This window comes from Cygnus atratus, chromosome 27, assembly GCF_013377495.2.
Source record: "Cygnus atratus isolate AKBS03 ecotype Queensland, Australia chromosome 27, CAtr_DNAZoo_HiC_assembly, whole genome shotgun sequence".
NCBI lineage: Eukaryota > Metazoa > Chordata > Aves > Anseriformes > Anatidae > Cygnus > Cygnus atratus.
This window is the reverse complement of record NC_066388.1, coordinates 684,453-707,724: the sequence shown is the minus strand read 5'-3', so window position 1 is coordinate 707,724 and position 23,272 is coordinate 684,453. Positions and strand designations below refer to the sequence as shown.

At 59.7% G+C, this 23,272-nt stretch overlaps 3 protein-coding genes across 5 annotated transcripts; 2 read left to right on the top strand and 1 right to left on the bottom strand.

Annotated features, from left to right (window-relative positions):
* Positions 1–476: 476 nt before the first annotated feature.
* LSM1 (LSM1 homolog, mRNA degradation associated) lies at positions 477–2,911 on the bottom strand. 2 transcript variants are annotated; one of them, XM_035562730.2, is made up of 4 exons: positions 2,763–2,911; positions 2,418–2,486; positions 1,851–1,977; positions 477–968 (listed from the first exon to the last, which is right to left on the bottom strand). In XM_035562730.2, exons 1-4 carry the CDS (start codon positions 2,806–2,808, stop codon positions 863–865), a joined length of 348 nt encoding a protein of 115 aa, XP_035418623.1. In that variant the 5' UTR covers positions 2,809–2,911; the 3' UTR covers positions 477–862. The 2 variants fall into 2 exon arrangements, with proteins under 2 accessions (XP_035418623.1, XP_035418622.1); XM_035562729.2 differs by having other exon boundaries at positions 1,862–1,977; positions 2,763–2,910.
* Positions 2,912–3,023: 112 nt separating this feature from the next.
* BAG4 (BAG cochaperone 4) lies at positions 3,024–8,044 on the top strand. Its single transcript, XM_035562702.2, has 4 exons — positions 3,024–3,093; positions 4,614–4,862; positions 5,204–5,440; positions 6,543–8,044. The coding sequence occupies exons 1-4, from the start codon at positions 3,040–3,042 to the stop codon at positions 7,044–7,046; spliced, it is 1,044 nt and encodes a 347-aa protein (XP_035418595.1). The 5' UTR covers positions 3,024–3,039; the 3' UTR covers positions 7,047–8,044.
* A 3,987-nt stretch (positions 8,045–12,031) lies between these two features.
* Positions 12,032–23,031, top strand: DDHD2 (DDHD domain containing 2). Of its 2 annotated transcripts, none has more exons than XM_035562786.2 (17): positions 12,032–12,307; positions 13,010–13,200; positions 14,016–14,105; positions 14,501–14,621; positions 15,677–15,766; positions 16,938–17,073; positions 17,672–17,880; positions 18,043–18,113; positions 18,267–18,386; positions 18,605–18,700; positions 19,201–19,308; positions 19,407–19,562; positions 19,640–19,742; positions 19,817–19,987; positions 20,545–20,707; positions 20,985–21,103; positions 21,333–23,031. In XM_035562786.2, the coding sequence occupies exons 1-16, from the start codon at positions 12,133–12,135 to the stop codon at positions 21,073–21,075; spliced, it is 2,091 nt and encodes a 696-aa protein (XP_035418679.1). In that variant the 5' UTR covers positions 12,032–12,132; the 3' UTR covers positions 21,076–21,103; positions 21,333–23,031. The 2 variants fall into 2 exon arrangements, with proteins under 2 accessions (XP_035418679.1, XP_050571733.1); XM_050715776.1 differs by having other exon boundaries at positions 12,118–12,307; positions 19,817–19,999.
* Positions 23,032–23,272: the final 241 nt, after the last annotated feature.

The following is a 23,272-nucleotide window of genomic DNA, read 5'->3' as shown; positions in this document are numbered from 1 at the left end:
AAACCTGCGGCTGCCACCCGCCCTGGGGAGGGCGCTGCCTTACCCCCAGGCACCCACAAGCGCCCGACTCAGCTCGACCCGCACGTCTCCTACCTGCCCGAGCCGTGCCAGCTTCACCAAGGCACCGAATTTTGGAGATACCTCGGGAGGAAGAGGGACTGATGGTGCTGGGATGGTGCTGGGGGGCGGGGGCAGCCCAGGTGAGGCAGCTCTGCCATTAGCAGGGAATTAACGGCAGCTGCTGGGAAGGAGCCGCACCTGGGGAACAGGGGCAGAGCCCTCAGGGTGTGGGGCTGCTGCCCCCAGGGTTCTCAGCTGGAGCTTCCAACGCACCAGGAGCGGGGGTCCCCTCGCTGCCCCGGCACCCTGCAGGGTGGGGACCCCGCTCAAGGTCAGCACAGGGCAGGTCCCATGTGCCAGCATCCAAAAAAATCGAGGAACGCACCAACGCCCAAGCACAGCCCAAACCGCTGCTGTTGAGATCAAGGATTTATTTACATGTCAAGGGGAACTCTTGCCCAGAGTCACATGAGGAAAAAGCAAACAAAAAGACCCAAGGGATTTGCCTTGGAACAAAAACTCTCTTGCTCACCAGAGCATTCGTTACCTCAATGGGCAGCCCAACGCCATTGCTCCTCCTTTTCCACACGGAGGAACCGAAACCATGATTTTTTTAGTTGTCTGCGCCACAGAAAACACAATTGTGAGATAAAGGCAGCCTTCCCGGGGAGCTCCGTCAGCACGTGGGCAGACGGCACCCCAGCCCCGCTGTGGGGGACGTGTCCGTGGCAGCACCGCTAGTACTCATCCAGGGTGTCCGCCCGTGGGACCGAGAGGCCCCGCTCCTTCAGCGCCTGCACCTTCAGCTTCTCCGACTCCTGCTTGGCCTGCAGCTCCAGCCGCTGCTCCTCCAGGATCTCCTCAATGGAGACCTGCTGCAGCGGCGTGTCGCTCTCCTTCTCCAGGTCCTGCAACACAAACAGCGGGGTTGGCACCGCCGGCAAGGACCCGGACACCGACCGCTCCTTGTGGCTTCGGTGACGCCGAGCGCTTCCTGCGGGCACTGGGCTCTGCGCTCCCGGGAGCATGGGTGCTGCTGCACCAAGGACAGCTTGCTCCATCTCGTGCCCAAGTCCCTGGAGCCCAGGGTGGGCTCCGTGGTGGGTCCCACTCAGTCCCCTGCTGGCTCCCGACCACCAATTTGATGCACAGGGCAAAGTCACCTCCATGCGAGCCCCTGGCGTGCCTGGAGGGGGTGAAGTTGGGGCAGCCCCTGCCCACGTGTCCTCGGCAGGTCCGAAGGCAGAGACGATGCCAAGCAGGTGCTGGAGGCACCGCCACGGTGGGGGCATGCAGGGAACCACCCCCAGTGACACCAAGTGCCCGCAGCTGGGGGACACCTGGAAACAGGCATTTCGGGGCAGGCTCCCGGGGAGCAGCCGAGCACAGCACAGACGGACAAACTGACACCAGACGTGGCAGCAGCCAGCTCCCCCCAGCACCTCTCGGGGCTCCCCTCAGTTCAGAGCCAGCAGGGAGGTGACCGCTGCGGCCAGGCGCAATGCCACGTGCAGGCCAGGGCCTCCCCACACCTCCACCCTCCCCTTGTCACCCCACAAGTCGCCCCAGACACGCTGCAGCCCCAGGGACAGCTCACACCGAGCCCCTCTCCAGCACCCCGGGCACCGTCCCACAGCTGCGGCTGCACTGGGGGCAGAGGCACCGCGGCAGCACGTGGATGCTGCTTGGCCGTGGAATCGTTTCAGCCACAAACACCGCCCGGGATTTGGTCCCGGAGCTGCTGCCCCCGGCCAGCAGCAGCAGGAGGCCAGGCAGAAGGCATCACTTACTTATTACTTACTATTTCCCCCAGCAGGACGACGTTCTCGCCTCTCACGACGAAGATGCCTCGGGGGATGTCCCCATACTTCTTGCCCACGTGGATACGCTCCACGGTCTGGTGCAGCACCAGGTTTGCTGCAGCGATTAAGAGACAGAAACCCACCTCTCAGCGCGTCTCACGGCTGGAAAGAGCAACCCCGGGCAGCGAACCCTCCGGGCTCCGCGGCCGGATCGTGCCACGGGAGCGGCCTCTGCCCAGGTGCCGGGGGAGGACGGGGGCGTCCCCGGTGCCGCAGGCTCTGGGGCAAGGCCCGGGGTGTTTGCCCGCGGGCACGGCCACCGAGGGCAGGGATAACGGAAGCCGCCCAGCTTTACGGGGAGCCCCCCAAAGCCCCGGGCCGCAGCAGCCGGGGGTTGCGCAGGCTGGCAGGGAAGGAAGGGGCGACCCTGCGGCGGGCAGCCCCGGCCGGGTCCGGGAGCGGTGAACCCGGGGACGACGAAACCGGGTGTCCCCCGCCCCCCCCCCCCCCCCCCCCCGGTGACCGACACGGCCCCCCCCGAGCCCCCCCCCGTACCGAACTGGTCGATGCTGCGCAGGAACCCGATCAGCGTCCGGCCGTCGCGCAGCAGCACCAGGTGCTTCTCTGCGGGAAACGGGCGTCAGGCGGCGCCGCGGCACCGGAGGTGGGGCCGGGCACGGGCACGGGCACGGGCACGGCGGGGGTCGGTGCCCGGTGCCGGGACCCCCCCCGGGGGATGGGGATGGGGGCAGGGACCCGGCCGCCCCCACGGGGCGCGGTGCCTACGGGGGAAGGGGGGCAGCCACCCGGGGACGGGGGCACCGGGGGGTACCGGGGGGGGGTACCGGTGGGGGTACCGGGGCCCTCCCTGCCCGGTGCCCGCTCCCGGGCGGCACTCACTGTCGATGTCCTGGATGAGGCTGGCCGTGCCCGGCATGTAGTTCATGGTGCCGGTGCCGCCGCGCCGAGCGGAAGCGCCGCCATGCGCCGAGGGGACCGCCCCGGAACCGCCCCGCGGCGGGGAGGGGGGGGGGGGGGACGGCGCCGAGCCGGGGCGCTGCGCCTTTAAGAGAGCCGCGCCGGCCGTGCGCGCGGGGAGGCCGCCCATTGGCTGAGCCGCGGGGGCGCCGCCGCCCATTGGCTGAGCCGCGGGGCGGGGCGGGGCCGGGCGGCGGCCATGGAGCCCCGCGGTAGCGCCGCGCCCTGGGCCCCGGGGCCGCCGGCGGGGCAGGTACGGGGGGGGGCGGGGCCGGTACCGGGGGGGCGGGGCCGGGCCGGGGGCCGGGGGGCGGGGCGGGGCGGGGGGTCCCGGGGCGGGGGGGGCGGGGGGTCCCGTCCCGGTGCCCGCCGTCCCCGGTGCCCGCCGCCGGTGCTCGGTGCCGGGGCGGCGCCAGCCCCAACGGCCCCGCGGGACCCGGGACCCGCCCCGGGGGCACGGCACGCACGGGCCCCCACGGCCGCCCCCGGCCCCGCTGCGGTGCTGCTGGGGGTCCCCGCGGGGCTCAGCGCCACCGGGCCGAGCTCACGGCGGCTGTCCCGGGGAGGAACGGGGCGGAACGGGGCACGGCCGGGGTCAGCTCCGCGCAGGAGGAGCCACCCGCCGCCTCCAGTACATCCCGTGGGGAATCTGGGCCTTTCCGGGCCGTGCCCCCCGGTACCGGGCCGTGCCCCGCTGCCCGGGTCCCGAGGCTCCCGCCGTGCCTCCGTTACGACCTCCCCTGCGGCTCCGCTCCCCGGGCCCGCCTGGCCGAGCCCCGCGCTCCCGTCCCACCGGCGGCCCGGAGCCGCCGCGGCCCGGTTCCGCCCCGTAGCCGGCTCCGGGTGGAGCCCCCCGGGGGTGTTTCAGCGCCGGGAGCAGCGGGGACGCGCGGCCCCCCCGGTGCCCGGTGCCGGCCGGTAGGGGCCGGGCACGGGGAGCCGGCGCTGCCCGGTGCCGGTGGGGACCGGGGACCCCCCCCGCCGGGCCCCCTCGGGGCTCGGCACAGCGGCCCCGGGCCGGGAGCCGCTCGGGGCAGGAGCCGGGGCTGCGGGGCCCCGTCCCCGGCACAGGGCGGCCACGGAGGGCGGCCGGCAGGGCCCCTCGCGCCCCGGCGCCGTGACTTCGCTGGGGTCCGGTTCGCATCGAGCCTGTCGTTTTCGGGGCCGTTGCGGACGTAGCGCGCGAGGAGGAAGGCTGTCCTCTGTCCGGAGGGGCTGTTTCCTTTTCCAAAGGCTGCGGTTTGTTCTGGTCCCGCGGGACGGGGGGGCCTGAGCCAGCTCTTGCATCCCGGCGGGAGCAGGTGACACAACCGCTCCTCCGCGGAACAGCTCGCAGGCAGAACGTTTTCGCCCCGGGGCCGCCAGGGAGCCGCCAGGGAGCTCCCGAGCCCCCGCCGGCCGGCTGTCCCTGCTTAGGCGGCAGCTCGCGCTGGGCACACGCCGACGGCTGGCAAGTGCCCCGATGAGTTACGGCGAACGCTGCGGGCACGCAGCCCCCTGGTACCGAAATCCACACAGCGGACTTCCCGCGGGCGCAGCGGTGACTGCAGCCCCACCACCCGCGTGCCCTGCTCCTCAGGCTCAGGAACTGGTAGATCTAGTCGTCTCACGGCGTTTCTGTTTGCGGACTGGGAGAGGAAACGAACTTTCCTGGAGTGTTTTTCACCCACCGGTTTCAGTCGCGGACTAACCTGCCTTAGCTGAGCCTCCTGGCAGCTCCTTGCTGCGCTTCAGCCAAGCTTTGCTCTGCTTCTCCCCTTTCCTCCTTCCCAGGGCATGGATTCTCCCTACACGAACGGAGCCTACAGCGCCCCGTACCCTCCGGCCGCCCCGCACTGCACCGGCCTGCCGCAGACTCGAGGTTACTACTCCTCCGGGCCCCCCCGGAGCCCCTACCCCGCGGAGACCACGGGCACGTACCGGCCTCCGTCACCTGCTCCTCCCTGGGGCTACGGCACGCCGGACTGCCTGGAAGGGTCCTCGCTCCGGCGGCAGCAGGTCCCCGGGTACTCCCCCCCGCAGGTAAGAGCGCAGCCCTGACCGCGGCTTCGAGTGCTTGGGTCGTGCGTGGTGGGCGAGAAGTCTTGGGGGGCCCCAGCGGAGGGGAGGGAAGGCCCCCAGCGCCCCCTCTGATGGGACTTTGGGTCCTAAATGGCTTTTATGTCCTCAACAGCTTGCCCCGCTCGTCCCTGTAAGTACCTGTAACCCCCCCTTCCTCCACTCACCCCACGCCTATGGGCTGTAGAGCAGAAAGCAGGCGGCAATCCCGACGCTGCGGCTCCCCAGAGGTGCGGTGGGGCTGAGGACGTGGCTGCTGGCAGCGGGAGCGACTCGGGGTAACGCCTGTCCCCCTCCTCCTGCAGACCCCGGGGATGCCCGTCCCGCAGTACCCGTACGGAGACAACCACCTCGGGGCCGCCCCGCAGGGGCCGCAGCCCAGGCCCCAGGACGACGCCTGGGCTCCCTCCGCCGTCTACGGGGTGCAGCCGCGGTACGCCTGGCCCGCGGCCTCGGCGCACGGGAGCCCCTTTGTCACCGACCCGCACCCTGCCTGGAGCGGCAGCGGGGCCGCGTCCCACCCCCCCGCCCGGGACTCCAAGGTACGGGTGATGCTTCGATCGCTCCGCTTGCGCTGGGTGCCGGTTGGGGTCGGACCCCTCAGATCCTGCTGCCTGCCCCAAAACCTGCCCCTGTCTCCCGGGATGAGCCTTTCTCCAAGCACAGCTGGCTTCTGTGTAGAAGCAAAGGTGGAAACAAAGCAGCAGCTCTCCGGAGTGCTGCCGGCACCATCTCCTGTTTGTGTATCAAAGTCCAGGGCTGTAATTCCAGAAAGTACTGAAGATAGCAGGTCTCTGGGGGCAGGTCTCGAAATGGGTCAGATCTCATCTCACGCTTCCCTCTGGCGCAGCTAACGGTGTCAGACGCAGCTAACAGCCGGCGAAGAGTGGGGGCTACCCTCTGGGTCAGTCTGCAGGCTCCAGTGTTCCTCTGCAAGTGTTCTTCTTGGGGGTGGGGGGCACAGTCATCCTCGGCTAAGAAATCTTTCGAGCAGAAAATACACGGAAATGACGCATCTGGTGGGGTCTGTCATCTCTGCTTGCTCTGGGTTTGACCAAGAGTGAAGTGACTTCCCAGAGGCTGGCACGTGCAGCAGCAGCCCTGTGGGGGATCGGGGCTGCTGGTGTTTGGGAACAGTTCAGCGCTGCGCTACCTGGAGAGAAGAATCTTCTCTGGTATGCCCAGGTGGGACCTTGCTGACATCTGTTCAGCGTTTCCCCTCTCTGGGTGTAACGAGAGCTCGGTGACTCACCCCGTTCCTGCTGGGCGCGTGCCTTCCTCTTGCCAGGGGACCTGCTCTGTGCGGGTCGGGGGCTGGACCATGGTCCCCGTGCTCCTTTATGGGACTCGTGCTGGTGGCAGGCGGCGTGCACGGCAGGACCCGGGGTGCCAGGCTGCTGGGACGTGGCGTGGCGTGGTGTGGTGTGTGGCAGTGTGACGCTGCCCAGGCCCCCAGTAACGCCCCGCGGTTCTGCCCTGCCCTAGGCGGGCTCGCCTCACAGCAGTCGCAGCGGGCCTGCTTCCACCCCCTCGGGCACGCTTGCCTGCCTTTCTAGAACAAGGTGAGAAACCAAAAACTTGGCATTAAGGGAAATACGCTTAAAGATTTTCTTAAATTTATTTATTCCCCCCCTCTGGTTGTAGGAAACTGCTTATGACAAACCCGAGCCAAGTGCAAACCAACACAACTACTGCTCCGATGTCAATCACCAGCAGTGTGGGACAACGACTGACCACAAGGCACCCCCTCCACTCAGCGCCAAGCCATCCCTCGCAAACCCCAAGGTGCAGTACAGCGCACAGCCCCAGATGTACGACACTGCGACTCGGAAGCTTTCGGCTGGGAACCAGGAGGCAGGCTTCAGAGCCGGTGACCAGGCTGCAGTGAACGCTGCAGCCACCCAGCCAGAGATTCAGAGAATCCTGCACGTTACCAGGGCGGCTGTACAGCTGGAACAAGAGGTGGATGAGTTTGTAGGGAAAAAGACAGATAAATCCTACCGGCTTCTGGAGGAGATGTTGACCAAGCTGCTGTTAGAACTGGATTCCATTGAGACTGGTGGCCAGGACAGCGTTCGGCAGGCCAGGAAAGAAGCTGTCCACAGAATTCAGGCCATTCTGGAAATACTGGAAAGAAAGGGATTGTGAAAGCCTGTCAGCCACAACACGCAGCCCGTTGTTGAGGTTCCAAAGAGTTTTAGTTCTGCTAAATGTCAGCTCTTTCTGCTAAGCACTATTGACAATGAAAAGCAATAAGCCCTGATTTAAAAAACAAAACAAAACCACAGAAAAGCCCAGCCCCGCTAGATAACTTGGCAATGGACAAATTAAGAGAAGATGGAAACAGCAAAATAAATTGTTTGTTCCAGGCTTTGGAAAAGCAGCACCACCTGGGGTACTTACCACTGCACAGGACCCTGGCGGGTCTGCATCCTCTTAACAAGAAGAAAATCGCTGCACGAAGTTCCCCAAGCCAGGCCCAGTCCATAGGTACCTCCTGGAGCCACAGCTCTGGAGACAGCTGGAATACCTGTCAGATTTTGGCACAAAGGCATTGCAACGTGCAGCCGTGAACCGAGACCCTGGGCTTGTCAATCACTGCGTGTATTTTCAGCTTCAGATTCCTTGCCATAAAAGCTGCTGCGTGTCGTCGGGGGTTCTGCTTGTTTTTAGTGCACTCAAGCAGCCACAGCGCCGTGCTGCAGAACATGACCCTGCTGGCAGCCCGGTCAGCACAGCAGCACAAGCGAACGTCGCGTCACGCCGTTACTTCTGTCGTGCAGAGCTGTTCCGTGATGTCTTGTGTGGCTGCGGGAACACAACCTGGAGCCCTCTGAGTTCTGCAGCTGGAAAACACGGGCACGGTCAGAAGAAGTGTCGTGGCAGGGCAGCCCTGGACAGAGGGATGCATAGGAATGCTTTTCAGGTCACTCGGGTAAAAATCCACTTTTTAATCGTAACGTCCTTTCACGTACTGCGAGTTCTGTATTCCACTGCAAACCCCCTGCTCCGTGGCACTGTTCGGTACGGAGGGAAGGGAAGAGCTCAGCCTACCACTAACCTTCCGGTTACACCACGTTACGTGAATCATTACTGCGTGTAACGAGATAATAAACCCTGACAACTTTTAAATGTTGTTTTGTAATTAAGATCTCTTAGAGTCTCTTCTTTTAAAGGGAAGTCGTGTGCACGATTGCGTAACTGAGACCTGCCCACGACCAAAATACCAGTCGGGTTGTCTCAGCAGCTGAAGGTTAGGGATGAACGCAGCTCATCAGCAGCACCGAGGGTGCTTGTTTAGGGGGGTGTTGGGGTTAGGGGGCCCCCATCCGCTCCCAAGCAGAGGCTCCAGGGGTGGTGGCCGTGTTTCGGAAGGGATCTGGAAGGGAACTCAGCCTGCCTGAAGCCAGGAGCCCCAGCCTTGTGCTCCGCAGGCTGGCGGCCAGCTGCTGTCCCCAAGGAGCCCGGTAGATGCCACGTCAGTGACGGAGCGGGCTGCGCGCACGGGACTGACCTTTGCAGCTCTTTGGATGCGTCTGGGATCACATGTGGTGGTCAGCCCACAAAAATGGCCCGGTCGGAGGTAAGCCAGGAAAAAGCTGAATGTCCTGGGACTGGTAAATGCCTGACGGCTATTTTGTTCCGTCCTCTTGTCAGGCAGAGGGCAGCCAGGCCAAGCCATCTGTGCTTCACTGTGAACTGGGAGGATCGGTGGCTCTGCGGGGAGAGAACGCAGACCACGATCAGCGGAGTGATGCCCTGTGGTGGTACCGAGGACGGGGTGCTGGCTGGGGGCTGCATGCAGAAAGCAAGGGCCCAGCCCCAGTGAATGCCCCCCTTCTTCCCTGCTAAAGGCAGCAGTGTCTGCAGCTTCTCCAGGCATTAATCTGTGCTTTTGGTGGGTGATTCTTTTTGTCAGATTATTTGTGGTAGGGATGATTTCCGCACAACCCCCAGAGGAACGAAGAGCAGCACTGCGGTGTCATTACCCTTATCGTTTCATCTTATGGCTGAAAGTCTTGTTAAACGCTGCCTCTAATGTCCCAAAGTCTTTCCCAAGAGCCTGCTGCAGGCTCGCTGAATTAGCTTGATACAGCAGTAACTTTATTTATAGTTTTCTGAAAGGGAACAGGGGCAACAACATCGTCACCCGGCGTCCCGGAGTTATTAGATCAGAGGTGGCCAACCAGAGGCTGCACAGAGGCGAGCTCCCTTCCCACCCTGCCCTAACAGTGAGATTCACGGCAGAACTTGGACCGAGAGGCACAGCCTGCAAGGTAGCGAGGTGGGAGGCTGACACAGAAGTGCTCTGCAGCAGGGAGGATGGGGGTGTGCCTCCAAGAAGTGGTTGCACATCACCGACAGCCCCAAAGGCTGCTCCTTGTTGATGCTCTGCAGCAGCTTGCTCGCCTTCAGTCATCGTCAGCAGCTCAAGTACGCTATTGTGCGTCAAGGTGGATAGCTGTAGGAAGAGCAGATCCCCTGAGCAAAGGTCAGAAGTTTTTGGAAATCCCTCCCCAGCACAGCCCACGGAGCTTTCCTGGCAATTGAGGACACATGGGTGAGCCACCGGGCGAGCTGGCGGAGCAGGCCGAGCTGCCGTGCTCGCAGCGGGCGGGCGGCACCGTCCCGCACGCTGCTTCAGGCAAGGGCTGCAGCAGAGCCCTGCCCTCCCGCAGGGAGGAAAGCTTGGAAGGAGAGCACGAGCGATGCAGGTGGGAGGGCAGGACGATGAAGAACAGCCTCTGCTGCCTCTTCCCTTCCTGCCCGGGGCATTACGGAGTGGAGAAAACAACCGTGTCTGCTGGAAGGGAGCGGAGCCGGCCCTAACGAAGGCTGCCCCCGGTGCAGGACGCAGCAGCCCCTCTGGCTTCACACTTCAGCGTGGCCGCCTCTCCCTGCTGCTTCTCGCTTCTGCCCTCCCAGGTTCGGCTCCACGGCCAGGCCAAGGCCGTGCAGTGCCAGTGCTCTCCAAGGAGTTACCAAAGAGCTCGTTTCTCCCCGTTACCACATTCGTTTCTCTATTTCATTGGCGTGGATGTCGAAATAAAGGTTTGGATTCCCTTCGAGCAGGATCCAGCCACGGTCTGGAATTTGTCTCGCAAGAGGTGGTGTGTGTAAGTCACACTTCAGCAGAGGAAAGAAAGTGAAATCACTCAGTCCTTGAATCGGTGCCTCGTACAGCGGACAGCTGCCACGGCTGCGAGGGTGCCTGCAGCCTTCCTCCACCCAGCCCCTAACAGCAGGGTCTGCCCCCACGTTGCTCAATCAGCCCCTACAAAACATACCAAGAGGAGCGTGCAGAACTGAAGCCTCACCTTAACCCAGAACACGTCCTTGTTATAGGCAAAACGTGGCCACCAGCCCTAGGGAGGTCTCACCCCGCTACCGATGAGCTTCCACAGCTCGCTTTGCCACTGTCACTTGAGGAACATGGCCACAAACAGGCGGCTGATGTGTCAGCGCTGCCGCGTTCTGGAGGACACGGCGTCACCAGCAGAAGCGCTGCAGCAAGTCACCACCTGAAGGTTCATGCAGGGGAGAAGCTATCAGCCAGATGCAGTCAGCCTGGAATCCCTGGAGCTGGCTGGAACTTTGTTTTCTACGTTGGTTTCATTTCCAGCAGCCAGATTTGCATCAATAACAAAGCTGCTTTGTTTACTGCATCCTGTTTGCTCTCCTACTCACGTCTCTCCCCTGCTGGTTGCCAGACAGAAGAGGTGGGTCAGTTCCACCTGTGCAAGGAGGCACGTGGAGCGATCCTGGTTATCTTGCAACCTGTCTAACACTGCAATGCAGTCAGCTAGGAGAGGAGAAAAAACTGTACACGCAGCTGCTGTATCACCAGTGCTCTGTGGACTGGTGCAAAGGTTTCCTGCTGCGGAGATGTGGTAGGAATTATAACTTTATCTATTCATAAGAAAAACTGTAGGTATGTGCGTGGCATACGAGCAGATAAAGTCTGGAGGAGGGGAGGTGTTTTTCTTTTTTGGTGTTTTGGTGCCAAACCCATCAAGGTAACAAATTCCTTCACGGTATTTCCTCTTCCGGAGTTTAAGTCCCTGCATATGGGAAGGACTTGGCAGGGGATTATGTAAGCCCCTATTTAAAATCACATGAAATAAAATTGAAAGGCGGGCTGAAATGGCAGGTTGTCATTTCGGCAGGGCTGATTATTTGAGCAGGTCTGTGAGGAGACGTGACTCTGGATTACGCTTCCAGCCGAGCAGCAGCTCGCGTGTCCCTCGGACAGATGGGGTTGGCTTGTTTTCCCCGAAGCCCTGCTGAACGGGGGGCAGTGACGGGATTAGGGCACACCTGCGGTGCCGCAGCCTGCAGAAAGCTCCTGCTGACGTACCCGCGGGGTTCCCGATGCCTTCCATGCCCCTCGGAGCAGGGCCCAGGCTGCTCCCCGACGGGCCGGGCTCGCTGCAGCAGTCGGGCAGCAGCGCCGTGTGGGCAGCCCAGCTGGCGCTGGCCTGCGGAGGAGCGGCTGCACGGGCGATGCTTGCAGCCATTTGCTCTGCGGATGGAAAAACGAGGGTCTGAGGGTTTCAGCACTTGTGGCTGCCCCGTGCTCCCGGCAAGGGGCCGTGCTGGAGCTGAGCACCGATGTCCCGGTACCCACGACGACCGTTCCTGGCCTGATCCCACAGCACCCACCCCACTGCGGGATCCAACCCCAAGCGTTGTTCTGTGCTCCGCGAGGCTGGGCTCTGTAGGAACCGAACCTCTCCCCGGGAACCGAGCCTCTCCCCAGGCACCGAGCCCCTTTCCCCGTGCCCCTCACACCCGCACCCCCCGCCACTACAAGGGGTTCCCGTGAGCTGGTCCCGCAGGGCGGGGGGGGCCCCGCACAGGCCCCACGCCGGTACCGCAGCGCAGGGCCCACCGGGTACCGGGTACCGGGCTGCGGTGGGGCCGCGCCCGCTGAGCCGGGGGGTGGCCGCGTTTGTGGGGCCGGCCCCAGCCCCAGCCCCGTCCCGGGGGCCCGGCAGCGCCGCGGCGGGCGGGGCCGGCCGGGGAGCACCGCCCCGGGCTGGGCCGGGCCGGGCGCGGGGCCGGGCCGGGCCTGCGCCGCCGGAGGAGCCGCCTCGGTAACGGGGGCGGCGGGGGGCGACAGCAGCCGGGCCCGGCCCGCGCCCTTCGGCCCCGTACACGCGCGGCCGAGCCGAGCCCGGCGCCCGGTTCCCGGTTCCGCCGCGGCTCCCGGCGCCCGGTTCCAGCGCCGCCCATGGCCGGCCGGGAGCAGCCCCCGGAGCAGCCGCCGCCGGCCCCCGGCCCCGCCGAGCCCCGCTACGAGGCGGTGGCCCCGCACTGGTTCTACCGCAAGGCCGGCGAGCCCCGGGAGCGCTGGGTGCCCTTCAGCGCGCAGGACTCGGCGAGGCTGGAGGAGGCGCACGGCGCAGGTACGGGGGGGGCTCCGCCGCTCCGCTCGGAGCTGCCGGGCTCCAGCCGGCCCCGGCCTTAGCCCGGCTCCCGGGAGGGCGGCAGGAAGCTGGGGTGCGGGCCGGGCGGCGGGGGAGAGCCCGAGGCTGCCGCCGGGGGTGCGGCGCTGCCCCTGGGGAATCGTCGGTGGGGACTGCGCTGGCAGCACGCCTACGCCTCGAGCTGGGGGCGCGTCAGCAGCCGGGGCCGGCGGGGTGCATCGCGTGCCCCGACCTCGTTCGGTGGACACGTGCTCGAAATTATGTATAATCACAGTGCGAGGCGCCCTTCTCTCGGGGACGGACAGCGCAAATGTCCCCGGGAGATGTCTCCCGTGCGGACGTGTGCTGCTTCACACGGACACGCAGCGGTGCCTGGCACCACTTGGGACAAGGCCTCGTGCTGCTAACAGCTGCCGGTAGCTCCGTGCTCTCTCCTCACCTTCTGCCTCTGGGGGAAGTCTGACTTGGGGCATCTCCCTCCTCGGATGCTCTCCGACACCGTTCTCAGTGCTCGAGTACAGAGAACACGGGCGTTTGTCGCCGCTGCTCGTTCGTGGTGTTCGTGTGCTGCCCACGGAAGGTGCTCCGGGCTCAGCCCTCCGATCGTGCGCAGTACACAGCTTTCTGGTAGCGTGCCTTTGTGGTCCTCTCGTGAGTAATTTTGGCCTTTGGTTCCTGCAGGAAAAGAGAAGGAAGACGTGGTTGTCCCAACGTCGGGGGGTAGGTACGACGTTCACCTGAAGCAGAGGCAGCGCGTCGCAGTGTACTGGGAGGAGGAGGTCTCCGAGGTGCGTCGCTGCACCTGGTTTTACAAGGGAGACAAGGACAACAAGTACATTCCCTACTCGGAGACCTTCAGTGAGGAGCTGGAGGTAAACACGCCTTGCCTGACAGCATCCATCTTGCCCTCTAATTGTCAAACACTGGCCCTGACGTCCCAAACTCCATATGGGGCTACTGGCACCGCAGTCACGCCTGAGGACATGAACTCAAAAGAGGCTTTGGCATGACATTTTCACATCTGATTAACATAACTGTAAATACTGCCACTGTCTCCCTTCCAGCCTGCTGGAGCTAGGCGGCCTCCCCTTCCTCCTGCCCCCACCCAGCAGCATCCCGCATCTTTCTCCTCAAGAGCCCGGTTGTTCTCCGCGAGCCGTGCAGCTCGGGCCTTGCTTGCAGCCTCTCCCTAGCATCTTTGTTCTTTTTTTTTCTCCTGACCCTGCCTGTTACAACTTCTGCAGTTTGATTGTTCCTGTGAGAATCATCCTCACCACGCTCATAGTTTCACCAAACCCAAACCCAAAGGAGTTGTAAGAGTATTTATCATTACAGGGACCTGCCGAATGCTGTGTAGTGTTACACTCCCGCTGGTCTATACTGTTAGTGGCTGGGGGCTTTTCTTTGCAGACACATGCACTGATTTACAATCATCTGTATCCTGATGTGCCAAAAACGCAGTTCTGAATTGATTCTGATGGTCTGTTGCTGCCATTGAAACGGGGGCGTTTTAGAAACTTCCTAGGAGGTTATATTTAGATAATCCTGTTGCTTCCCCAATTCGACCTAGCTGATTTCTATTCCTCTTTCACAAAGTGATGCCTTAAAATGGATGGGAAATGTCTCAAGTGGTTGAATATTTGTGGGCATACCTTCAGCTGACTCACGGGGGCATTCTTTTCCTCAGGAAGCTTACATGATTGCTGTAACCCTGGATGAGTGGAAGAAGAAACTGGAGTCCCCTAGCAGGGAGATCATCATCTTGCACAACCCAAAGGTGAGCAGAGTGATCTCTCTGTGGGCTGGCAAGGACATTCCTCAGTGATGGGGGAAAGCCATCACATGCCTCCCTTTAGTTCTCTTGGGAGCCTGTCTACGTTCCGCTTTTATGCGGTTTCTTTTAACCACCTCTGCTTAGAAATCAATTTTGTCTAAATGCCATTCCCCTCTCCTACCTGCTGTAGAGCCGAGGGCGGTGCCAGCGGTATTTCACACTGTAACGTTTCTCTCCAAGCACCTTTCACTCTGTGCAAAGGGCTCGTAGCAGCTCGGTTACAACAGCATGGTCTGGAGCCTCTCCATACCTCACGTATCAGCCATTGTAGTGAACCGTCTCCTCTGCTTAACCACAGCGTGCGCTGCAGCTTAATGACAGGCTCGTGTTGTTTACAGCTGATGGTGCACTACCATCCGGTTGCCACCTCTGATGATTGGGGCTCAACTCCTACAGAACAAGGTCGACCTCGGACTGTGAAGAGAGGAGTAGAAAACATCGCCGTTGAGATCCCCAATGGTGAGCTTGCTTCTCCCTCCCTTAGGCCCAGCCAAAGCTAGAGAGTCTGTTTACCACACAGTTTCTCAAAAAGACCGTCAGAAGCATCCATAATCCTTATCCATGAAGGGCACGTCTAAAAGTTTTGTGTCAAAAGGAAATGAAAGGTTTTTAGAAACCTTTGTAGTGCCAGAGAGCCCCCAGTGCACATCAGTGCAGAGAGGAGGCAGGCACGTGGGAAGAGAGGTGCTTCCAGCTCCTGCGCTCTGAAACCAGAGCTGCTGAGAGCGCCAGGGTGCCTGAAATTACTCCTGAGGTTTTGGCATGTATGTTCTTAAAGGAAGGGAGTTTCCTTCCGTGCTGGGGACACCGGAGCTTACCACTCAGCCTTCCGTGCTGGTATCTGTCTGGCTCCTATGCTCTCCCCATCTCTGCAGCTGCGGATCAGCTCTGAGCTGCTGTCAGGCTGCGTGACTTGTCCTGTTGGTGAGGACAGGCATTTTTTCCCGTCTAACGCCTTTGTTTTCCATGCGCATATGCCTTTGGGAAAGCACTTATGCAAACTACAGTGTGTGGGAAGTCGGGACCAAAATGCAACTGCTCCTGGTGCCTGCTTGAGAGAGGCAGCTCCTGCCGGAGCGCTGAGCCTCGGCCGTGCTCAGGCTGGGTGACTCGAGGCTGTGCACGGGGCAGCTGCAACAAGTCCTCTGGGTCGTGCCCTCTCCCTGTGCCAAACGTGGACAGTGACAGCATGGGTGAAGCTCCTCGAGCCACCTCACCTTCCTGCGCTGTCCCCTCGATCTGGACCCATCCCAGGTGGGAAGGGGAATTCAGCAGGACAGAACTCAGCAGGACAAGCAGTTCAGAAACTCGAGAAGTGCCACTGCCTTAAGGTACAGACTCGGGGCACCAACTCACTTTTTCTTTTTTTTTTTTTTTTTTTTTTTAACCTGGACTGAGATGAGGATGGGAGGCTGGCACTGTCCTGCAGAGCACGTGGTTTCACTGGGTCGGTTCCTCCTTCAGTGGTGGTCTCTGGCAGGGTCTGTGTTCCGACCTCTTCTTTTTATCCGCAGGAGAACCTCTGCAAATCGATCACCTGGTGTTCGTCGTGCACGGCATCGGCCCAGCGTGCGACATTCGGTTCAGAAGCATTGTCCAGTGTGGTAGGTGGCGAGCCAGGCCGGGGAGCTCTTTCCATACGCTGCGTTCAGCAGAGCGAGTAAACCCTCCTCTGCATGGACAGTGGGAAACACTGTCAAAGCGCATTCAAACCATCCTGGCACTCGTCTTGGCAAGCCGCACAGCTGAATTTGCAGACTGCAATGGGGAGTGTGAATACAGTGCTTGCTAATCCATTAAATCCTACTGTCTGGAAAGGTTTGGGCAACCACTTTTCATCATTGCATTCTGCTGCTGCTCAAAATAGTGAGCTTCCCAAACTGGATACAGATTTTCCAGCTGTCTAAACCTGCTAAACTAATTAGTAACCTGCTCAGTCTATTGCTCCAGGTTAATCTCACTGGGTGTAACACCAACCCGGCAGCCTCTGGCATGATTTTGGACAAAAACCCAGGGACGCTGCTTCCGGCTCAGGAAATCCCTGAAGTGCAAATCCCTGGAGGCTAGGGGAGTGTGAGAGGAAGTTGTTGACTGCTGTTGTCATGCACTCCTCTACACATCCAGCACTGATCAGTACCGGAGGAGACAGGACACTAAGCAGAATGAACTCCAGTCTGACCTGTTTCTTAGTAGTTGTAGAGACCTTCGGTTCTGATGAGAGGTCATCACCGAAACTGCCTGGAAGCCCCACATCACTTAACTTGTAGAACTCAAGGGAGCTGGGATTTTTCATAGCAGGCTGTCTTTAACGCAGTCTGTTCTTCTATACGTTCATCCAATGAAACTATTTCCAAGGCTGCTCATTTGAAATCAGGGAAATCAGCCTCTCACCCTCCTCAAAACTGAGTAATTTCAAGTTCTTCTCCTCCCTCGCCTTCTAACGTATGCATCTTCACAATGGTTTCTTTTTTCTTCTAAATTCCTAAAAGTACCTTCCTTATCTTGACTGCCGTGTTAAAGCCCTGCACACGTGGAAAGGAGGCTTGTTACAGATGGGGCAGCAAAATCCAGTAAACACACATGTAAGGACATGGAGCCTTCCCTTGATCTTGTAGTTAAAGATTCAAGGTCTTAGGGTAGCAGCAGCAGCTTAAAGACCCTGGTGGGATTTCCCCCGGTAATGATCTTTTCTTTTATCTTATTAAGCGTTGTTGATGCAGCAGGCTTGCCCTATAGCCCTGCTGCTCTTGATAAGAGTTCACGTTTTTTTTCCAGTGAACGACTTCAGGAACGTTTCCCTGAGCATGCTGCAGGCACACTTCAAGAAAGCCCAGGAGCAGGAGCAGATCGGCCGCGTGGAGTTCCTGCCCGTGAACTGGCACAGCTCCCTCCACTCCACCGGGGTGGACGTGTAAGTGTCCGCAGCCAGCCTCCTCCCATGCAAATGCTGCTTTTTGTAGCAACCGCTGCAGACGAAGGGAAAGCCGTGAGTGTTCGGGGCTGTGAGTGTGCACGGGTGACCAGGACAGACGGGGAGCACCCCGTGCACAACCCTCCACCCCTCTGCCCAGCCCTGCTTTGCAGAGCACAGCAGGTGTCTGATCTGATCAGCACGCAGCCGGAGGGAAGAAGCTTCTGCCTTTTCTTAGCTAAGATTAGAAGGGACCACGGGCATCCACATCTAATTAAATAGGACCTCTGGAAACGGAATACCCCGTTTCAGCACTTACACATCGCTCTGCAGTGCCCTAGGAGGGGGAGGAAGCAGGTTGGGTTCCTGGGGAAGGAAGGACAGGCTCTTACACTCCTGCCTAGGGAGGTTCCCGGGTGCTCTGTGAGAGCAGAGGCTGTGCTCCAGATTTAGTCTCTGCTAAAGAACCTGGATTACAACATCACATCCTTTGAGACGGTGGCAGTTCTTCTCTCAACTTAAGCTTTGCCTTAGAAATGTGTTAGGGTTCATGGGCACCTCTAACAGCAGTTTCCTCTCCTCTTTTTGGCCCCTGCAGGGACCTGGAGCGAATCACTTTGCCAAGCATCAATCGCCTGCGTCACTTCATAAACGACACCATCCTGGACGTTTTCTTCTACAACAGCTCCACCTATTGCCAGACCATTGTGGATACGGTGGCGTCCGAAATGAACCGCCTGTACCAGCTCTTCCTGCAGAGGAACCCACACTTCAAAGGGGGGGTCTCCATCGCGGGTCACAGCTTGGGTAAGGAACTTCCCTGCGGTCCCAGGGAAGTGGCTGTCACCACGGTGTCCCCGTAGCGTGGGAGCAGGGAGGGCACCGGTCTTTCCAGCCCAGAAGGGAGATGGCTCAGGGTTTGTCCCTGAGGAGATGCTGATGCTCTATCCATCTGTGCTTCGTTTCTAGGGTCACTAATTCTGTTTGATCTCCTGACGAACCAGAAGGCTGCTCCCGAGGAGGACGAGCAGAGCAGAGAGGTACGAGCTCGCTGGCTGAGCAGGGAGCCAGGGCATTCCCGCAGCACCCGCGTGGGGAGCTGTGCAGGGGTAGGGGAAGGAGGAGAAGGTCCAAAATGCACAGAAAGAAAATAAGTGAGCAGAAAGCACAGTCCCTGATGGCTCTCTTCACAGGGCTCTAGGACAGCTTCAAGTAACACAAGCGTTGAGGAATTAAAAGAAATTCTGAAGAAGCTGGACCTGTCTGAATACTGCGATGTTTTTGAGAAGGAGAAAATAGACAGAGAAGCACTAGTAAGAAGCTCTTTTTTTTTTTTTTTTTGCCATCTCTTGCATTTCTCCTTTGTTTTTCTTCCCAGTCCTCCCCCCGTGCACATCTTCCTGGTACTGAGTCACTTGCACATGAAACGTCTCTTTGGAGTGCAGCAGGAACAGAATGATAGAGAACAGTAGTACGTAACTGCAGACACCTCTCTGCTCCTGGGCTAATAGCCGTGTTGCTTATTTTCTAGTTCTTGTGCACAGAGGAAAACCTTAAAGAAGTGGGAATTCCCTTAGGACCAAGAATGAAGATCCTCAATTACATCAGCTCCAAGAAGGAGATGCAGGTGTGTCTTCTGGGTGGCTTATCTTCATCCAGGCCGTGTCACTTCGCTCAGACAAGGACCAGCGTCACCACTTACGATCGCGGTACACAGGTCGCGAGGTGTCAGTCCCTGAGCACCCTGAACGCCTCATTCCTGGCCATTCCTGTTTAGACAGCTTTCAGGGGCTCACCTTTGGAGCTAGCGTTATGGATGTTGCCCTCCCACAGGGTCTCTATCCCGTAGTCAGGAACGGTGACCCCAGAGCAGGATGCTGTGTCCGTGGTGGCAGAGACTGAAGCAAGCGGCGCCCGCTAGAGCGGTGCTCAGTGCTGGGGAAGGATAGCGTTGCCTCAAATACAGTGAAAGTGCTCAGGAGGAGTTTCTCACCTTGACCACCGCCAGACCTGGTTCTGGAGGGGTAGGGGTGACGGCAGCTCACTGCCTCGCACCCTTGCGCAGGGGCCGTGGCGCGGACTCGCTGCAGGATCTGCCCCTGCAGGGTTCCCTTTGTGTTGCTGCAGGGCGTCAGCGAGCGGAGCGCAGCAGCTCCTGGGCACAGCGGGCAGACTGGCCCCGATGGCACAAGCGACAGCAGGGACTGCCAGTACCGGGACATTGGCTTAGGACAGGTAACTGCTGAGCCCGTCACCGTCCTTGAGCAACGAAGCACCTGCAGCACCAGCATGGAGTCTGTCTCGTGAAACAAACCCAAATCTCTCTCTCCTAGGTCTCGGCAAACTACCCTCAGCTGATCTACAAGCCCACCATCTTCTTTGCTTTTGGGTCTCCCATTGGGATGTTTCTCACAGTGCGAGGAGTGAAGAGGATCAACCCCAACTACAGCCTGCCCACCTGCAAAGGCTTCTTCAACATCTTCCACCCTGTAGGTATAAGAGCCAGAGCCCTCCTGTGCGAGAGGCACGGCGTGCGCCTTGCTCACTGCCCTCCTCCTCCGCACAGTTTGACCCCGTGGCGTACAGGATCGAGCCCATGATTGTCCCGGACGTGGAGTTTGAGCCCATGCTGCTGCCTCACCACAAAGGCAGGAAGAGGATGCACCTAGGTAAGGGGCACGGCCGACGTCTCAGCCGGCCGCAGCTGCAGCCCCAGGCCTGACGCTGAGCCCCTGCCTTTCAGAGCTGAAAGAAGGGCTGACGCGCATGAGCGTGGACCTGAAGAACAACCTGCTGGGGTCCCTGCGGGTGGCCTGGCAGTCCTTCACCCGCGCCCCGCTGCCAGCTGTGGAGGCCGGGAGCACCGATGTGGAGGCAGAGGCAGAGGCCGAGGCCAGCGTGGAGAAGCAGACAGGTCCGCCACCAGGTTGGTGGGGTGCGCGGGGCGGCAGGGAGTGAGGGATGCGGCATCGCCACCAGCCCCCAGAGAGGCTCCTTGGAGCTGCCTGTTACCCATCCTGGTGTCAAAGCCAGGTGCTGCTGTCTTCTGCGCTCAGCAAACGGCTGGCCTTCAAGCTAAGCTGCACCCATGGTAGTCTCTGCAAATGCTGTGACCTTCTGTCATTACTGCCTGATGAAGGGGGAGATGAATTTGGCACTTCTACCGTGCACGTGGCAGGCTGGCTGGTCAGGAAAGGTCTCCTGGGAGTCGTGGCACACCACGGCACCTTGTGGGACTGCCAGGCCGTTGCCCTCCTCTAGCTGTCTCCTGCAGTCCTGTTCTCCAAGAGTCAGAGCGCCCTGGGGGGGAGTCACCGGGCACGTCAGCGGCCTCTCGTCTGCAGGAGTCCAAAGGGAGAGCTGGCCTCTCCCTCCTCCTGTCCGTGGGGCAAGGGAGGGCACGGCTATGGGCTGCACTTTCCTGGGTGCTGGTGCCCCGTGGCTGAACCACACTCCTCTTCGTTCCTCCAGACGTAAAGCCAGAAGAGCCCCCCCCAGCAGCGAAGGAGGAGGCTTCCCCCATTAACGTGGGGAGGCTGAACGGAGGGAATCGCATAGACTACGTGCTACAGGAGAAGCCAATCGAGAGCTTTAACGAATATTTATTTGCACTACAAGGGCACCTCTGCTATTGGTAAGCTTCTGCATAGCTGTCAAGCTTCAAATTTGTCTGATACCAGCCGAATAGTGTCATTTTTAAAGCCAATGTAATAAGAAAAGCTTTAACTGAGTAAGCAAGGTACGCTCCTGTCTAATACCGACGTAGGATGGGGGGGTGGGAAGGAGCCTGGCGTCGTTCTTGCCTGGTACTGGCGGCACTGGCAGAGGCTGCGCCTACCCCATAGCCATCACGGATGTCCTGAGAGCGGAGGGAAGTGTCCCCCTCTAATGCCCATGTCCCCCTCCTCCAGGGAGTCAGAGGACACGGTTCTGCTGGTTCTGAAGGAGATCTACCAGACACAAGGCATTACACTGGATCAACCTTTGCCCGGAAGCCAATGACCTACCTGGGCTGTTCTGGCCGCCTGACGTAAGTCACCTTGCCTGTGCTCTTCTGCCAGATTTCCTGGGAGACCTCAGAGGACGTATGGTCCATCTGAGGGAACGTGTGCCTTACTTACAGCCCTGCATCCAAGGCAAGGATTTGTGTTGGGCTTCTCTTTGTCCTGACAGCACGTTTGGTGGAAAGACCTCTGACCCTGCACACAAGCACCATCAGACACCAGGAGCTTATTCCTGCGTTCTGTTTGCTTTTTTAGATATGATTCAACCGAGTACTCACCAGGAAAGTCCGGACTTCTTCTCTGCCTTCCTCTCTCCTCTGCTGCTGTGTCCCGCATGCTGCTTCCCCAGTACTTGCTGCTACCTGGAGATAAGGACGATTTTCCTCCATTTTGGGTAGGGTGAAAAAAAATAATTAAAGGAAACCACTTCTGCTAACACACACACACAAACGCACAGCACTTGCACTGTGACTCCCTGTGCAATAAGTACTTCTCAGCCCTGAGCTCTGTCTGCCCACCCTGTAGGCTATCACACCAGCTTTGCAGTACTGATGCAGACCGGTTGCCTGGGCTAGGAATTGACATAGGAGGGCCTGAACTCTGCTGCGGGCTTAGCGCCGCAACTCACAGCTTGCGACCCTGAGAAATAAAAGCCTTAAACACGCAGCATGGAGGGAGCTACAGCGGCCTTGCCGAGGGAAGGAGATGCTGACTTCTCCTGGGAGAAGGATGAGGCGCTGCCTTTCTCCCTGCCGTAGCACAGGGCACTAGGCTCGCACTGCAGTCTTTGGGCGGTGCAGACAAGGAGCACGGGCATCAGGTAGGAGTTTGTGTACCAGCCGTCCTCATCCCCTTGCCACTGATGCTGTTTGTGCACCCGTGGGCCGTGCCCGGCGGGATTGCCCCATAAACAACTGGTGAGAGTGGCATGGCTGTGAGTACGTGACCTACCTGGGCGCCGCTGCCTGCTGTAACACGGCGGCAGCGACCGCTCACCACCCGCAGCTCCCAGCCCACAGGGGCCAGCACACAAAGGGCCCCCCCGCCCCCAGGCACTGCGTGCGTTTCCCACAGGACCATAGCTAGCAGCTAGGTGTAACCCTGCATGAGGAAAGTTTTACCTCCAGATCCAAACTACAGCTAGGCTGGGGGAAAGCAGCTGCCCCAGGCAATGCAGAGGCCTGGAGGGACAGCTCCCTCCCGTGCTTTGCAGGGGCACGCAGCAGTGCTGCTGTCCTGCCGCGTGGCTTTCAAGGTGGCTACAGGGGTCTCATGCCAGCCAGGCTCCAGTCACTGTTTTTGTTTGCAAATACACAAAACTGAAGAAACGAGAGCAGCTTTGCGTGCAGCGCAGGCTGCAGCTTGCTGTTCTCTGTTAGCTCTGCTCCAAGGGCAACGGGGCCAGAGAGCCCCAGGTGATCCACCCCTTGTGACCAAAACCATCCAGGCTGACTCACTGCCTCGACTGAAGCTGGAGCACCAGAGCAGGGCAGAGGCAGATGTTTCGGTGATGTGTAAGGCCATTGCTTTGATAATACGGGACAGCCTTTGGAAAGAGCCAAGCCACCTTCCCTCCCCCTGACTTTTGCCCTGCATGGGGTAATAAGCCTTGTATCCACGGCCTCAGTTTGTTTGTCCTCTGTTGTACTACGTTATTTGCACTACTTGAAAGGTGTTGTTTGCAGCCTACAACCTCCTCCCACCCCAAAGGAACTGAAGCTGTTCTTTTACCTGACTGCAGAAACAGACATGCTGCTCAGTCGGAGCCTGAATTACTGATTGCTAAAGCGTCTCCTACAAGAGTAGGAAAAGGAACAGTCTTAACATGGGACATTCAATTCATGATCAGCTTTTTAAGTTATGCACTTTGTTAAAAAAAAAAAAGAGAAAGAAAGAAAAAAAGAATTTTAAATGTTATTTAATGTCTTTTCCAGTAAAAGCCAAAATAAATAAATAGACGACTCTGTTGTGTTCATGTTTGGAGGAGAGGGAGTGGGTTGAAGAACTTATATTTTCAAAATCTTAAAGGAAAGTTAAGCTATTTCTGTAACTTTTACTAAAGCTGCAGGGTCATACAGGGCTTCTGTGGCTCAAGCTGATGATGCAGGGGTGGTCTGTTAGTTATTGTGATTCTCTGAGCTTGGCAGAGGCACAGGTGCCTCGCTGTGCTGCAGTCTCGCCCTTGCTGTGTGCAC